This window comes from Prunus dulcis, chromosome 1 (genome assembly GCF_902201215.1).
Source record: "Prunus dulcis chromosome 1, ALMONDv2, whole genome shotgun sequence".
Lineage (NCBI taxonomy): Eukaryota > Viridiplantae > Streptophyta > Magnoliopsida > Rosales > Rosaceae > Prunus > Prunus dulcis.
The window spans coordinates 3,983,545-4,000,527 of NC_047650.1; the positions used below are offsets into that span (position 1 = coordinate 3,983,545).

General features: G+C 36.5%; 3 protein-coding genes across 3 annotated transcripts; 1 reads left to right on the top strand and 2 right to left on the bottom strand.

Moving 5' to 3' along the window:
• Positions 1 to 3,185: 3,185 nt before the first annotated feature.
• Positions 3,186 to 6,514, bottom strand: LOC117618646 (NADH dehydrogenase [ubiquinone] 1 alpha subcomplex subunit 13-A). The gene is made up of 3 exons (XM_034348320.1): positions 6,091 to 6,514; positions 3,767 to 3,838; positions 3,186 to 3,649 (listed from the first exon to the last, which is right to left on the bottom strand). The coding sequence occupies exons 1-3, from the start codon at positions 6,303 to 6,305 to the stop codon at positions 3,505 to 3,507; spliced, it is 432 nt and encodes a 143-aa protein (XP_034204211.1). The 5' UTR covers positions 6,306 to 6,514; the 3' UTR covers positions 3,186 to 3,504.
• Positions 6,515 to 7,090: 576 nt separating this feature from the next.
• Positions 7,091 to 12,497, top strand: LOC117615705 (chaperonin CPN60-2, mitochondrial-like). Its single transcript, XM_034344840.1, has 18 exons — positions 7,091 to 7,276; positions 7,556 to 7,580; positions 7,692 to 7,823; positions 8,560 to 8,719; positions 8,879 to 9,054; positions 9,158 to 9,253; positions 9,488 to 9,592; positions 9,723 to 9,809; positions 9,888 to 9,977; positions 10,095 to 10,175; positions 10,276 to 10,344; positions 10,560 to 10,637; positions 10,827 to 10,922; positions 11,182 to 11,281; positions 11,484 to 11,587; positions 11,722 to 11,827; positions 11,941 to 12,019; positions 12,112 to 12,497. The coding sequence occupies exons 1-18, from the start codon at positions 7,239 to 7,241 to the stop codon at positions 12,224 to 12,226; spliced, it is 1,737 nt and encodes a 578-aa protein (XP_034200731.1). The 5' UTR covers positions 7,091 to 7,238; the 3' UTR covers positions 12,227 to 12,497.
• Positions 12,498 to 12,710: 213 nt separating this feature from the next.
• On the bottom strand, positions 12,711 to 16,036 carry LOC117615356 (PHD finger protein ING1). Its single transcript, XM_034344426.1, has 7 exons — positions 15,792 to 16,036; positions 15,041 to 15,112; positions 14,183 to 14,370; positions 13,967 to 14,027; positions 13,679 to 13,778; positions 13,200 to 13,353; positions 12,711 to 13,111 (listed from the first exon to the last, which is right to left on the bottom strand). The coding sequence occupies exons 1-7, from the start codon at positions 15,817 to 15,819 to the stop codon at positions 13,001 to 13,003; spliced, it is 714 nt and encodes a 237-aa protein (XP_034200317.1). The 5' UTR covers positions 15,820 to 16,036; the 3' UTR covers positions 12,711 to 13,000.
• Between the last annotated feature and the right edge of the window lie 947 nt (positions 16,037 to 16,983).

Consider the following 16,983-nt stretch of genomic DNA (forward strand, 5'->3'; position numbering starts at 1 on the left):
GCAGTACATGTAAAGATTCAGCATCATATTTAAGACCTATAGATTCAGGAACTTTGCTCAATTTCTGACAGAGAGTAAGTCTCAAAGTTTACCACTATTTGGTGATGCCACCTTTTGATTGTTTGTTGAATATGTAAATTTTCTGTAATTGGTGACAGGTGAGCTGGATGACAGCATGACTGAACTAGAGGAGAGTAGGAGGAAACTAGTGAATCTGAAAATGCAAAAGGATGTTGCATCTGGGATGCATAACCGTACTTCTGGTGCAGTGAATGGAACCCACCTGAAAAATCAACAGAAAGGACAATAAGCTTGCGGGAATTTAGAAATTCAATCCAGGAAACAAAGGTATAGATGTGTTGCCAAATCTCCTTTGTACCAGCTCCCATTCTCACTCTTTCTCTGACATATTTGAGCATGTTTTGCACATACTAGCAGCTGACCGCCTTCCTGAGTATCAAGAGGCACATGAAGAAAATAAGACGCTGTCAAAACAATTGCAAGAAAAGTTGCATTGTTTCATAGAAATTAAAACATTGCAGTTGTTTAGAAAAACGTATAGCCGCGCGGCTATACTTTTTTTGTCTAATTTTTTTAAAAAATAGTATAGACGAGCGGCTATGACCTTTTCTGTTTGACTACTGCTCTGAAAAACGCCATCAATTTTTCTCCAAATGACTACGACTCTATTTTTCTCCAAATGGGTTATAACGCCATCAAAGTCAATTTCTTTTTTTGTTGCCCACACCATTTTCTCTGTAAAATTCTAAAATTTCTTTACTTGAGCAGCAAAAAAGGGGGCTAGGAAGAAATCTGGGTGGGAGAAGAAATTGGTGTGGGGGAGAAGAAATCTGGGTGGATGGGGGGAAGAAGAAATCGGGATGGAGAGAGAGAGAGAGAGAGAGAGAGAGAGAGAGGATTTATTTTTTAAATTTTGTGCGTGGAAAGACATTTTGCCCATGCCAAGTAGGATTTGTCCATGCCATGTCATCAAATTAAATGAAAAAGTTGACCGAGATTACAGAAAGGATGGTTTTTGAAACTGGAGGCATAATTAAAGTACCACTGTAACAATTTAGCAATGTGAGGGACGAAAAGTAAAGTTGGGGCTTAGTCCAGGGACTATTGCTACAATTTAGCCTTAATTTTATGGCTTATTATCACAAAACGTCCTTAAGGTTTACGAAACTATCAGATTGCATCCTCAATATTTTTTTGTGTCATTCGTGGTCCTCAAGGTTAGTATGTGTGATCACAAATGATCACTGCCGTTAGATTCCGTCAGAAACTCCGTTAGTTTGCCTACGTGACATATATATATATATATATCACAAAACATCCATGAGTTTCACTTACCTATTACAAATGGTCCTTACGAATTTTTTTAATTTTTTATATTTAAAATTCATAAAATTTTGGTTTTCTTTTTAAAATTGTATGAATTTCATAAAATTTAAAAATGAAAAAAACTAAGGGTTTAGGGTTCATAAATGGTCCTCAAGATTAAAATCCTTCTATAAATGGTTTTTTCATTTATAAATAATTTTTAAAAGAAAACTAAAATTTTATGAATTTTAAATGAAAAAAAATTAAAATTAAAATTTATGAATTTTAAATGAAAAGATAAAAAAAATTCGTAGCGACCATTTGTGATAGTGTGTGAACCTCACAGATGTTTTGTGATATATATATATGCCACGTCAGCAAATTAACGGAGTTTTTTTACGAAATGTAATGGCAGAGACCATTTGAGATCGCACATGCTAACCTTGAGGGCCACGAGTGACACAAAAATACATTAAGGGCCAGTTTGGCATTGCTGTGCTGTGAAAATAATCGCTGTCAAATTTGCTGTGAGAGAAATCAGCTGTGAGATAAAGCAGTTTGGCGTTTGGTAAAATTTTTGTTAAAAGTGTTGTTGATATTGATTTTATGCATAATCAGAAAATGATTGCCGCATAATCATTAAACCCAGCGCCTTTTCGAAACTGATTCCTGCATAATCAGAAAATGAAAGCACCTCATTAGCTGCTTTCCTTTATAGCTTTCTCTCACAGCAATTTTTAACAATAAGTGATTTTCTCATAATTTACTAAACGGATTGGGCTTTTCAAAATTTTTAAAAAATCACTTATTACCCAAATAAGCAATACCAAACGGGCACTAAGAATGCAACCTGATAGTTTGGCTTATTATCACAAAACGTCCCTAAGGTTTATGAAACTATCAGATTGCATCCTTAATGTTTTTTTTTTGTCATTCGTGGTCCTCAAGGTTAGTATGCATGATCACAAATGGTCCCTACCGTTAGGTTTCGTCAAAAACTCTGTTAGTTTGCTGACGTGGCATATATGTATATCACAAAACATCCTTGAGGTTCACAGACCTATCACAAATGGTCCTTATGAAAATTTTTAATTTTTTAAATTTAAAATTCATAACATTTTTGTTTTCTTTTAAAAATTTTATGAATTATAATTATTTTAAAATATATATTAAATTTTAAATACATGTGACACTATATTATTGTAGATGTTGGCTCCATATATATGCCACATCAACAAACTAATGAAGTTTTTAAAAAATAATTTAAAATTCATAAAATTTTAAAATGAAAAAAACTAAAGGTTTAGAGTTCATAAATGGTCCTCAAGATTAAAATCCTTCTATAAATAATTTTTTTCATTTATAAATAATTTTAAAAAGAAAACCAAAATTTTACGAATTTTAAATAAAAAAATAAAAAAAATTCATAGCGACCATTTATGAACTAACAGAGTTTTTGACAGAACCTAACGGCAGGGACCATTTGTGATTGCACATACTAACCTTGAGGACCATAAGTGACACAAAAAAACATTAAGGATGCAATCTGATAGTTTCGTAAACCTTAGGGACGTTTTGTGATAATAAGCCTGATAGTTTTATAAACCTTAGGGACATTTTGTGATAATAAGCCTAATTTTATTATTGTTTCACAAGTACAAGTTATAATAGTTTTATGTCCAAGATTCCAAAGCCTTGCATGTTTGCGAGCCAGCTACTTTTGCAAGTTCCTCTGCAGATTTCTTGTGATAATAACTTCAATTTTATTTAAAGATTATAACTTCAATTTAACTGGCAACTTTTCTTTTATGTTTAAATTTCATAAACAACTCCTATATAAAATGCTGAACTAAAATCAATGCTTATAAAATTTGTAACATATGATCAAATAAAGTACCATAGCTGTGGCTTTTTCCACAGAAAAAACATTCCATCTCAATCCCACAACAAAGTCTTCCTTTTTTCTAACCCTCAGTCGTAGGTAATGAAGAAGATAATGATATTAAGGGGATAAAAAAAAGTCAATTACTGTTTGTAGTATTAGAAAACATGTAAAAGAGGCTTTCTGCAGCATTTTTATTTCACAATAACACGGCTATGACATTGCACCAAAGACAACATGCATAAGTGAACAAACCAAATAAAGCGAACTACAGACATAACTGCAGTTGAAAAGTATCACCAAACTTCAGGGCGCAACTCGCCAGTTGCTGGGGGCATCCATCTCCCAGAGTTGTAGACACTCGCACCAACTTTCCAATTAGGCACATCCTTCATAACTTCGGCCTCATAATCAAGGTACTTTTTCCACTCTTTGACAAATCTAAAGAAGCAGTACAGACAATCATGAGGATCTTTTTACTTCGAATTCAGCAAGATGAATATTACAGGCATGAGACATATGAATGAAAGGGGTCAACCAACAGTATAATCTTTTTACCTTTCATCTTCTTCAGCTTGAAGCACAGGGAGTATTGCTCTGCGAGCAGCATACTTTTCAGCCTTAATGGCCCTACATAAAGCAAATTTTTTAAGCAAATAATATACCATATAAAGGAAATCCTCAATGAGAACAAATAGTAGTGTCGCCTTACCCAAATAATAAATTATGTTTTCACATGCACCGGCAAAAACCAAGCAAAAATTAAATGAAATTGCAGAAAATCTTGCTAATATTTGCTTCTACGATCTACCCAATCACATTCCCACTCAAAAATTGAAGTCAAAGGCATGTAAGAAAACATGTTCAAACAAATATAAAGCAGTAAGTTAGTAACTACAACTGTCCAAATAATCACGAAGGATAATCATACGATCCTATGAGTATACAGAGCTCCTGCCCCTTTATTACTACAAAGTCAGTCAAACGTTTTTACCAATCAAGATGACATAGAAGCTCACTCTATCGTGATCATCCCGAAGAACCACGATCACCATCTCATGACCCCCACGGTAATAATAAATCATACAAGGCACATATCCTCAGCTTACTTTCTCGCTGTGAAGGAAGAGACAAATAATGTGCTTTATACTAGCTTTAAACATTACTTGTGGAGAAAGGTTCAGGTTTCCTTCTTTGAAAATAGGTCACATGTCCTAACCTAGAGAAGTAACCTAGCCGAAGGTTTGACTTTGAGGGAAGCTTCCAATAAGCAAGGGTATAGACGCTGCAGAAGCTATTTGGCAAGGAAAGTGGGTGGAAGAACTAACCCAGAACACATGCCCTTTGGCTCCAAAGCTCAAAACTGAGTCCTCAAACGAAATGGTGAAATGAGGGCACAACGATTTCCACCTGGATTACTTAAGGCATCATCCACTAAACAATTTCAGGGAAATGCAAGTAGTGTATCTGGTATGGAACTCAGGCCAAGTCGGCTCAGTTTTGAAATATAAAAACAAAGCATCCTTATTCGGGTTAAAAAATAAAACCAAGACTGAACTGCATAGTATAGCACAAACTCAATGACCTTGAAACTAATCTTTCATAGTAGGTTTGGTTCTTGGGTCAATAAGAAGTAAAAAGAAAAAAGGCTTTGAACTTTCGACCACCTTCCATCTCATTCTTTAGGACTAAACAAGAGGAGGGAAAACCATCATCTCCCCTTCTTTTATCATTCGAAATCCATGTTTCCCTTCCATATCCATCATTCTCTGAAACCGTAATATTAGGATTAGCCTTTGTTAAGGAAAAAGTAAAACTAATTTTATACTACCTACCAAATGAAAATCTCCCTCTCTCAAAGAAACAAGGGAAAAACTCCAACTCCTATTCTTCATCTCTATTCAAACACTTGTCATACAGACATTTTCAACAAGGCCTCCAAGTTTATTCCCTTGGGGTTCATATGACACAGGATCAATCTGTGTTACAATTGCGCTTAGGTAGCACCACGGTCAGCGTTGCACCAATATGTGTAGATTGGGGAAAGGATAGTCACTGGAGGTGGGATGCTTGTTAAGGCACCAATCTGGTGAGTGGTGGGTGAAAGGATGAGGGAGGAGGAAAAGGAGCAGACGTCACAAATATATGTGCAGTCGAGGAGAGGGAGAGGAAGATGCAGAAGGAGCATATCCAGCCATTACCCATGTGCCACTGACTCTACTAATAGAGTGCATACTTTACTACGTGGCGTGGCATCTGGATAAAATAGAGCATGCTAAGAAAACCATGGCAAATATGAGATTTGAACTATTTGATACGATATGGAGCACTGGCCCATGTAAAACAGGCTGCAAACTGAGCCCTTCACTAAATATGAATGTCTTCACATATATTGTTAGCAAGTATCCACCTTTACCATAATAATTGGGCATAACAACCCAAGCTCTCCAAGCATCTGCTTATCTATACCTGAGTTCTTTCCTTTGCCCCATCATTAACAATGCTCTTTTCAATTAACAATATGAGCATCCCGCATATCATTCATTAACTCATATTTTTTTCTAAACAATGCAGAAAGTAATAGTTTGCAAGAACTAATGAACCTTTTTTTATTTTATTTTATAAAATCCAAAAATTCATAACAAAAACCATAAATTTTATGAATATGAAAACCATATTAATTTATTAAAAATACACGAACTTGGTAACAATTGTAAAGCATTTCTGTAGCTCACTTCAAAGAAATACCAAGAGAACCCTAACAAAGATCACTACCTCTCACTCCCCTACTCACCCACTCACAGGACCCATCAAATTTCAACCCTCAATTCACAAAACAATAAAAAACTATACAACCAAATATCAAATAAATAAGCTCTGACCTTCGGATCTTGTTGCCCTTGCCGACCTCGTACATGCCCCAAGAGAAGGTACCAAAGGCAGCCAAGAAAATAGCCACTGCGCTGGGACCCTTGTTGGGGATCCGACGAGCGTATCGGACCGGAGCGAACCCACCCGGGGGCGGACCGTCCTGGAGAACCGGCATGTCCTTGACGCTCGCCATCCCTGGCTTGTTTCTTATCACTGCCTCTGTCATTTTGGGAGCTTCTTTGAGCTTCTGTGAATCAGAGCCTCAGCTGAGTCTTTGTTGGCACTGTTTGGGGAAAGCTTTCAGGATTGCAGGGGTGGAAACCAAGCGAGGTATTGAGGCTAATTTGGTGGTGAGGGTAAATCTGGAAGACTGCACTTTTGGAGATCAATGAGGATGCGGCACGTGGTGCTCGTGAGTTGATTTTGGTTTGGGTTAGGTCACCTTCAAGTGATGCAAGAGAAGCCCTCTTAAACTTGATTATATTTCTCCTAATCCTAAGCTGGGCATTTTAAACCGTAAACCGTAAATCGGCCAAATCAACCGAGCTAGACTGATCGATTCAATTTAGTCCGTTTTCTTTTCTTTCTTATCCAAATCAACCGAACTGAATCGTCTGTAAGTATATTAGCTTGATTTTATTATGTTAAAAGTTCAACATTAAATTGAATAAATTTAAATTGTGATCTATATTAATTCTGTATAAAATTATAAATCTAAATTAAACCTAACCGAATCGCACATATTTTTATTTTTTGCGCAAGTGATAGTCCAAACTACAAAAATAAAAAGATTTTTCACACATACGTACAACTAAAATACCATGAAGTTCAAACCAGAAGCAAGTGCCGCACACTTCTAATTTCACCACTATGATCATATTTTACTATTTACTGCATCTAGCTGGGTGGATTTTATGGGCTTTTACTTGAACCCTGGCGGGCTTTCACATCTCCAAGTCCGAGTCCAATCAAGTTCCTTTCAAAAGTATAACTGCGATAGTTCGACTTGTGACTTGTGAAGACCGTAAAACCCTAAAACCCTGCTTCTAGACTCTTCCTCACGCTTAATAAGCACTCTCTCCCAACCATCTCTCTCAGTTCGTGCACTTTCTCGCTCTGTCTATCACTCTCTCTGTCTCTGTCACTCTGCAATCTCAGTATGTATCGTTTTGCTTCAAGCCTGGCATCCAAAGCTCGGTATTTTCCACTATTTTCTGCTATCTATTCCCTTTCATCTTATCCGGGTTCTCTTTGTTTTCTCACTTGCCTCGTTTGTTCATCACGAAACGTAAAGGAAATGAAAAGGATGTTGATTTTCATTTTTAATGTACAATTCCAAACTTGTGGGATCCAGTAAGACAAGTCAGCATGAAAACACAAAATTCAAAATTTACACTTTGTTTTTCTCCAGTGAGAATCTTTTTCCTTTTGGTTTTTTCTAATTTCGAATATATATTTTTTTTTTTGGGTTTGCAGAGTTGCTAGGAACTGCTCCAAGCAGGTTCGTCTGGATGTGTGCTTTAAAGGGTCTATTGGTTGAAGCAATGCGAAGCTTTCTCTGTTTAAAAGAGTTATTTTTGATGTGTTTTTTGTGTTTTTGGTTTTTGTTCAGATTGGTGGTACGTTGAGTTGGAGTAGAAATTATGCAGCCAAAGACATAAAATTTGGGGTGGAGGCCCGAGCCCTCATGCTCAATGGTGTCGAAGATCTTGCCGATGCTGTCAAAGTCACCATGGGCCCTAAGGTTCTACCACACCCCACTGTTTTGTGCTACGCTGCTATTCGTATTATATTTCTGCTGTATACCTATCACATTGACTTTTTGTATTTATTAGTGCAATCTTTGATCTTACATAGGATTGCGAATTTGAGATATTACTCAGTTTGCATTAGGTGCAATCCAATGATTTTATGAATGTATGATGTCCAACTTGGCAATACAGTGTATTGGTTGACATGTCTGTGTGGTGGTGTTTTACTCATATTGGGTAAATGTGAATGAATCTACTGGTTCCTAAACTCCTGCAGTATTTTTAATAAATTTGGCAATGGAAGTAGGTGAAGCTTTTCAAAATGTTTTGGTCTTCGTAGATGTGAATGTAAAGACCAATTGGAGGCTTGGTAAATGTTTATTGCTTGTATTTGAGGGAGCTATTTCACAGCACTCATGGAAAGAAGCTTGATTGCCATATGTTTCTCTCAAATTCTACTTTTTTTTTTATTATATACAATCAAACGGTTGGAAAAAAAATATTGAGAATCAACGAGCTCAAAGGCCTTTAATAGTTGCCCGTATCTGTTTTCCTTGTCAATAGAATATAGATTTAGCCATTTGCTTCTATTTAATTGTCTTGCTCATTTGCATACTTTTCATAGTTTAAATCAATTGATATGTTGTGTTCCTGTATTTTCCTTTTCTTATATTAAAATAAAAAATAAAAAATAAAAAACTGACATGGTTGTCTTTTTTCTATGAAAAGGGGCGTAATGTGGTTATTGAACAAAGCTTTGGTGCACCCAAAGTAACAAAAGATGGTGTAACTGTTGCAAAAAGTATAGAGTTCAAGGATAAAATCAAGAATGTTGGTGCTAGCCTGGTGAAACAGGTTGCTAATGCCACCAATGATGTAGCGGGTGACGGTAAGTCTTATGCTCGTATATGTTGTTTCCCCCGTCAGTTGTAACTATATTTTTCATTTGTACTTGGATTGATTTGCATAATTGAAAAGCAGGGTAATGCATCGATATTGCTTAATATCTCTCTGCCTGAGCAATTACAAATTTCCATTGTTCTTGCAGGCACTACTTGTGCTACAATCCTGACCAGAGCCATTTACACCGAAGGATGCAAGTCAGTTGCTGCCGGGATGAATGCAATGGATTTGCGACGCGGTATTACTATGGCAGTTGATTCTGTGGTAACAAACTTGAAGAGCAGAGCAAGAATGATCAGCACTTCTGAAGAGATAGCACAGGTATGTTTACTATTTTCTGGTCTTTCTTGTAAAGCCTTGTTTATCTTCGATATAATTCTTTTTGTTCCTAGGATTTGAAAGCTATGTAATCCAACTCTGATAGGTTGGAACAATATCTGCAAATGGAGAGAGAGAAATTGGTGAGTTGATCGCAAAGGCCATGGAGAAGGTTGGCAAAGAGGGTGTAATCACAATCTCGGTATGTTAACTTTTGTTGATGCTGTTTATATGATCTAAGTCATGCTTAGCTTGAGTTGTATGCAGAAGTGGGGATGCTTGCATCTTATGTTATTCATGTCGAGATTTGAGTCATAATAGTAAAATAATCATAGAGAAATGGAAGTAGCACTACTTCAAATAATTTTATTTTAGTTTTTTTATTCCCAAATGATACCAAAGACATGTGAGCACAACACTACGTTAATTTTTGTAGGATGGGAAAACATTGGACAATGAGTTGGAGGTTGTTGAGGGAATGAAGCTAGACAGGGGCTACATATCCCCTTATTTCATCACCAACCAGAAAAATCAGAAATGTGTAAGTTTAAGTTTGACTCAGCAATGACTATGTCTTGAAACTATTAGAGGGCTGCTTGTTAAAGTTATCAGCACCTCAAGTCCCTTTTTGCTTGATGCTGATTATCTTCAAACTTGTGTATTGCTGATAGGAATTGGAAAATCCTCTAATCGTAATCCATGAGAAGAAAATCTCAAGTATTAATGCTGTGGTGAAAATATTGGAGTTGGCTTTGCAGGTTAGCATTTGTCTGGTTAGGTTCGCTAGTTTTTTTTTTTACTATGAATTGGTTGACACTTTTGCTCCTCCTTTTCAGAAGCAAAGGCCTTTGCTGATTGTCGCCGAAGATGTGGAGAGCGAAGCACTGGCAACCCTTATTCTAAATAAGCTTCGTGCTGGAATCAAGGTTTGCTTTCAATCGTTTTTATGCTCCTGTTTGAGGTTCTTTTTTCTTTCCTATGTAATCGTTTGGTTCTTTGTGTAGGGAAGTCAGCATTTGCTAATTTAATGTCATTTGCTACAGGTCTGTGCAATCAAAGCCCCTGGTTTTGGTGAAAATAGGAAATCCAGTCTCCAGGATCTTGCCGTTCTCACTGGGGGTTCTGTAAGTTTATTTAGCTTTGTGTTATTATTGCCTGACCTAATCAATTGCATCTCTTTTGGATTTTGCTTGACCTGAAAATGACATCTCTTTTGTATTTTAGCTTATTACTGAGGAGCTTGGTCTGAATCTTGACAAAGTGGAATTGGATATGCTCGGCACTTGCAAAAAGGTGAGCTTTGGTATACTTATGTTTTTGTTTGCGTTGTCAGCCTAACCATGACATGTAGTTCTTTGATGAGGAGAACTGTTACATTGTGTTGAAATATCTGTTGAGACACAAGTCGCCTGTGGATTTGGATTAATGGAGTTTCCCATTCAATTTAATGCTATTTTTCCATATCTAGTTTTTCCTCCACTCTCCTAACGAATGGGGTAATGCTACAGGTCACAATTTCAAAAGATGACACTGTAATTCTTGATGGTGCTGGTGACAAGAAGGCTATTGATGAAAGATCTGAACAGGTAACTGTTGCTTCCTTGTGAAATAGTGTTAGTCCAATTTGTAAGTGTCGTCATCAATGGTTTGCATTTTGTTATATATTTCAAAACAAAAGGTATAAAACAAAATGTTTTTCCTCTTTGTTAATTGAGAATCCTTTGCAGCTATGATTTCAGATCTGTACATAACCTTTATCTCCTATTTCGTTACAGATAAGATCGGCCATTGAATTAAGTACTTCCGATTATGACAAGGAAAAGTTACAGGAGAGACTGGCAAAGCTTTCTGGTGGTGTTGCTGTTTTGAAGGTCTGTTTGCTGTCATATATATTAAGGCTCACATTCTATGTCTAGTAAACTGTTTATTTCTTCTGTATTTCATCATCACAGCTCTTGTAATCAGTCTTGATACGGTCTTATGATTTCCTCCTCATTTTACCCCTTGGAAAATAATAGTAATAATAAAAATAAAAGTAAAGCAAAAAATAGTTTGAGCTTCCTTATCCTGTGTTTATTGCACACTTCGCCACTTGCAGATAAACCAGTCTGAGATTTGCTTATGTTGCAGATTGGAGGAGCTAGCGAAACTGAAGTTGGTGAGAAGAAGGATAGGGTTACTGATGCCTTAAATGCCACCAAGGCAGCCGTTGAAGAGGGTATAGTACCAGGTAATCTATTTTGTCATTTTGCCCACATTTGCGTGTCAAGTTGATTTACACACCTAAGAGACTTAGATGCAATTGCATCCAGAGTGAAGAAGATATGCTAGTTGGCACAAAGTCTGCTGCCTGTTTGTGTACTCCATTTGTCCTGATTTATCTGTTTGGATCAAGTTTGATAGACAATCTTAAAACTGTCTTCCATTTACAGGTGGTGGCGTTGCTCTTCTTTATGCATCGAAAGAGTTGGAAAAGCTCCCGACTGCTAACTTTGACCAGAAGATTGGTGTTCAGATTATTCAGAATGCTCTGAAGGTTGGTATCTTCCACTGGTGTCTTAAGTTTGACTTCTATGATTCATTGCATTTGAAGTAATGTATTTTTAAGTTTTACTTGCATCCTTTTGCTCTATTTTGCTCCTTGTTCTAAGTCATGTACTGACCACGCAGGCACCTGTCCATACAATTGCTTCTAATGCTGGAGTGGAGGGAGCTGTTGTTGTCGGTAAGCTATTGGAGCAAGATAACCCTGATCTTGGCTACGATGCCGCTAAAGGTAGGAGATGCTTCCACAATAGTCCTTTTATTTGCCTCTAACAGTTCGGAAAACTATATATCTACACTCTTTACTCATTTTGGTTGGTTTTTCTCTTCCTTTGGCCTAACCAGGTGAATATGTTGATATGGTCAAGTCCGGAATAATAGATCCATTGAAAGTAATTAGAACTGCTTTAGTCGATGCTGCAAGGTATGCCTGAGACATTCTCTATGTTTACTATTAAGAATTAGCTTCAGCTCCGATTCCCTCATCCATTGATTTTTGTTGCCTTTTGTGTGCAGCGTGTCGTCTTTGCTGACAACTACTGAAGCTGTTGTAGTTGAACTTCCCAGTGATAAGGAGACTCCAGCAATGGGTGGTGGCATGGGTGGCGGCATGGGTGGAATGGACTATTGAGGCTCCTCCCAATTTTACTCTCATTTGACAACCCACCCCTGATTTGAGTCCACAAAATCCGCATGTAAAATAAAAAAAACAGGGTGTAATTTTATCTTGGGTTAGTTTTGGTTGCAAGGCATCGGGTAGTCATAGCGCTAGAGAGAGAGAGAGAGAGAGAGAGAGAGAGCGCAGCGTGTAGGTAGCTCCTGTAATTGAGGATAAAACTTGTTATTGCAGGGGAGAATTCGAATGTACCAATTATTCTTTTCAAATAAAAACTATTTCTGGCCATAGTAGCTTGGTTATTTTGAGTTTTTTTTTCTCCTTATTTTTTATTTCTCGCAGCAAAGAGGGTTAAGGTTAATCTTACATGTTTGGGCTTATCTTGCTCTGAAACATATCAAAACATAAAATGACATTATTACTTTCATTTGTCACTTACAAAACCTGTGCCTGCAGACGGCGAAATCGAAAACTTAAGGAAAAAAAAAAAAAGAGAGGATGCCGATAAGACTCATTTCTTTATTTAACTCTTGAAAATTCAATATAAATTTAGGGAAAGCAGAAATGGCTCTTTTGTCAGGGACTGCTCCCGACTTGAGTTCCATAATACAAAATGGTACATATCCTCATGTGCTGAAAGCAATAAAAATGAGCGACTCGGTAATCCTAAAGTATTTTATACAGAATTTGTCAAGTCAAAAAAAAAAAAAAAAAAAATGTTACAAACTAAACAAGGTACTAGGGTTTAGATCATGACTACAAGAAGGTTCCTGGAACAAGTTCTTAGAATCATCTGCCCTTGCGTCGATTTTTCAATGCCGCGCAATCTGGACAGTACCACTTCCCTTTTGGTTTGTCTTTCAGACCAACACACCCAAAATGGAACCATTCTACCTTGCACTGTCGGAAGCAAAGACTAAATTAGACAATAAAGTTTAAAGGATACGTCTTAAACAAGATAAATGTAAACAAGGAGAAAATTATATACATTGGGGTTCTCACACGCAACCATCTCTCCATAGCTAACTTGGTTACATAAACAGTACGTGGGTTCATTTGGATCCACTGGTATATCTAAATCCATAGCAGTAGGATTGACAGCTGCTGTTGCTGTTGCCGCCGTTGCTGTTGCCAGTCTTGTTCTGGAGAGGAAAAAAAAAAAAGCATCACTAGGTTCCAGAGAAAACAAAATGAGAATAATTTTCGCATCTCCCACCAACCAAGCATGCTCAAACCTTAATTTGGAAACATTCTCAACTCATGAATGTAGGAAACGAGTTTTATAACCCCACTAGTTTACAGTAAACAATAACAGTAACATAAAGAACTATCATTTATAACTCAATCATGAATTCTCTCTGGGATGGTTAATGATAACTCAATTGCAAAGGGAAAATCTGGTAGAAGCATGAAATCAGAAACTCGACTGAAAAGAATATAAATAAAACATCAAGAAAAGGTAGATACTTCTTACGCCCTCCTCTACCACCTTCACTACTCCTTCCGGGTTTTGCACCTGTATCGACACTTGGAGCAGGCAATGCACTTGCAGCAACAGTATCTCTTTCTGCCATGAACCATTTCACCAAACAAAATTAGGGAACACACATAACTAAGGCGGAAATTACTACGTCCTCAAGATAATGAAACCTCTGAGTGTTGTCTTGACTAAAAATAAAGGACACCAAAAGTGTAGTCTTAACTGTGTAAAAATCAAAGACTCAACAAGGTGGAAAAAGAATAAAAGTAGAGTACCACGCAGCTCTTCCTCAAAAGTTTTTAAATATTGATCAAGTTGTTGTATGTGTGTATCCACCTGAACATCATCACAAAATTTCAAATAAATATCCAGAGATCACAAAATCTCAAAAACCTGGCAAAATAACCAATCAATTCGGTAATCAATTTTTTTTTTTTTGGGGTCAATATTCGGTAATCATATGTATAGGGCAAGCTGGAGCATCCACATACCAAATCATATGCCCGAACAGCCAACATAACCTTTTCATCTGCAATGCCAATGCTGTGCTTTTGCTCATCAAGAGCCTCATCCGAGAATCTAATAAGGGAGGTGTCAGGTGTAATATTTCCAGACTTAATTTCACGCTTAATGTCCTCTATTTCTTGTTCACAGCGTTGTTCATTTTGCCTCTGAATATCTGTTTATAGAAAAACAAATAGTTTACTTGAGAACCCCACGAAAGAGATGTGACAAAATTTGAGTAACTACATGCACAACTTTTACAGATTTTAATATATTTTCTTAATGCAAAGAGTGAATAATACAAGAAGAAAAAAAGATGGAAAGTGTTGGGAGACAATTCTACAAGAAGGCATGTCCCACTCCCCATCCCCAACCAGAATAAATATAAAAAAGAGGAAGAAATACATTCCTTCAATATTAGAGCGGGTTCACAGTACAAAGAAAAATGATGAAAACATAGGTTTCAAAGGAACACTTAAACCACAAACACAACTAAAACCAACTCCAATAAGCCCTTTTGTGGTACACAGAATTTTTTGTTCAATCACATATTTGGCGTGCCATGTCTTCACAACTATCTAAGGGAAGAACACAATTGTGACTGATGTATCCATAACTGACTGAATATGTACATTAGTTATGCTTGCATTTTCTTTGCTGTCTTCCCATCCATAGCTTCGTTAGATGAGCCACTGGCCATATATGGGTTCTCAATTTGAATCTGTCACTTTCTTATGTTTCCTCGTTCCTAATTTTTGTACTTCAGGGGATCCAAAGTAGTGGTGAATGTAAAATGAAAAAAAGATGACAATAGCACTCAACAGCTAAAGTAGGCAGAATCATACCTTGTAAACTCTTATCTAGATTACGCAGCACTGCATAATGCCTTGCCAAAATATTAGGTAGAGATTCCAGATCTGCGAAATGGGAAATACAGTTACAATTTGAAGAAAGTGAAAACAGAACGAAAAAGGTGGTATCTATGAAGAGTTTCTCTCCTATACAGTAATTTGCATTTACTCGTATCGTTAGCATGTATTTTGGAGGTTTTGAGAAGACAAAGAAGGTAGAATTTTATGGAGGTGTGCAGTGAAAGCATTACTTTGGGTTCTTTGGAATGGAAGAAGTAATAGAGTTTTGAAGAAAAAGATGTCAAGTCTGAAGTTCTGTGGAGACGATTCCTGTTTTTTGATTCATCATGGGCTTTGGTTTTACATCTATTTTTACGAAATCAAGAGTGTTGTTAAGACTGTTATTCATATTCATATCATGTGTTGCTTTGTTTTCTCTAATTTGTTCCTCTGTACATTTCTTCAAATTATGTTCTTCTTTCCCATTTGATCAAATAGGACTGGATCCTCAATTCACAAAAGATTCAAACTTCGAAACCCAACAATAACACCTTTATATCACACAAAGCTTCAAGCCCAATTTTCTTAATCAATTTACTCGAACACAAAATTTTGATACACGAAGGAAAGGTTTGCACATAATCAAAATTGCAGCTGAAATTTAAGAGAAAAGTCTTTCGATTGATGAATTGTTATGACCGTAAAATTGGGGAAAGAGCGAGAGAGAGAGAGAGAGAGAGATTACTGGCGTTAAATTCTTCGAGGAAGGACATTTCTATGAATTCAGGCAAATGGCCAACAGCGCCTCCGAAAGGTCTGGTTATGGCTCCAAAGCCCTAACCCTAATAGTCCGATTGCAGTTGTTCTCTCTCTCTCTCTCTCTCTCTCTCTCTCTGTGAACCCTAATAATTGTAAGCTACGAAAGAAGATGGCGATGACTCTTACGGAGAAAATAATTTGCAAAGTTAACACTATCCGACAACAAAAATAATTTGACCAAAAAACGAAGACAACAAAAGCTAATGGATGCTATGTCAGGCCAAAAAAAAATGATTTAAGGCTAAAAGTGACTTTTGGTCTTTAGTTTCACACTTTAACTATTTTGAGACTCAAAACTCTGTAATTGTAGTATTTTTGTCAATTTTTTTTAACGATGTAAGAGGCAATTTTGTCAATGCAAAACCCTTGAGCTTAAAAGCTCATCTAAAACACTCCCCATTTTATATTAGGGCTCAAAATTCAACCACTAATCCCAATTTTTAAAGAACCCTAAACTCAAATGGTCAATTTTAAGTTCTAATATGAAATAGGGAGAGTTTCAAACAAACTTGTACGCTCAGGGATTTCAAGTTGTTGAACTCTTATCTAAATGTTTTATATATGATTATTCTTTGGATGCCCAAATCTATTGACTAGAAGTGTAATTTTTCTTTTTCTTTTATTGGTCAATTGGTATATATTTCTCAATTAGATTTTAAATTTTCTCAACTTTTGAACCCAAAAATCCAAACTTGTAGAACAATTCCACATCCTAAAGTTGAAGTAATCAACTGTCACAAACGAGATTAAAAATATTGAAATTTTTTTTTTTTGGAAAGAATTTGAGAACTAAACTCTAATTAAGCTAATTAAGCTTGGAGATAGGGTTGATTCTTTTAGGATGATGCATTTGATTTATGCTAAAAGGGGCTTGATAATTAAAGTTGGAACATGTGTTATTACGAGAGCTTAAGTTTCTAAACTTTATGACGTGAAATTGGTCTATTTATGTAGAGTTGAAGACCACACGCATTTGGATCCACACGCAAATTAAAGTTAGAATGAACGTTACGAAAAATTAAAAACTAAATGGTACTCAGGTATAAATATCATTCAAAGTACCACTGGGAAAGTGGTTGTGTATGTTATTTTTGAGGTGGGGAGTTTCATCTTGCTAA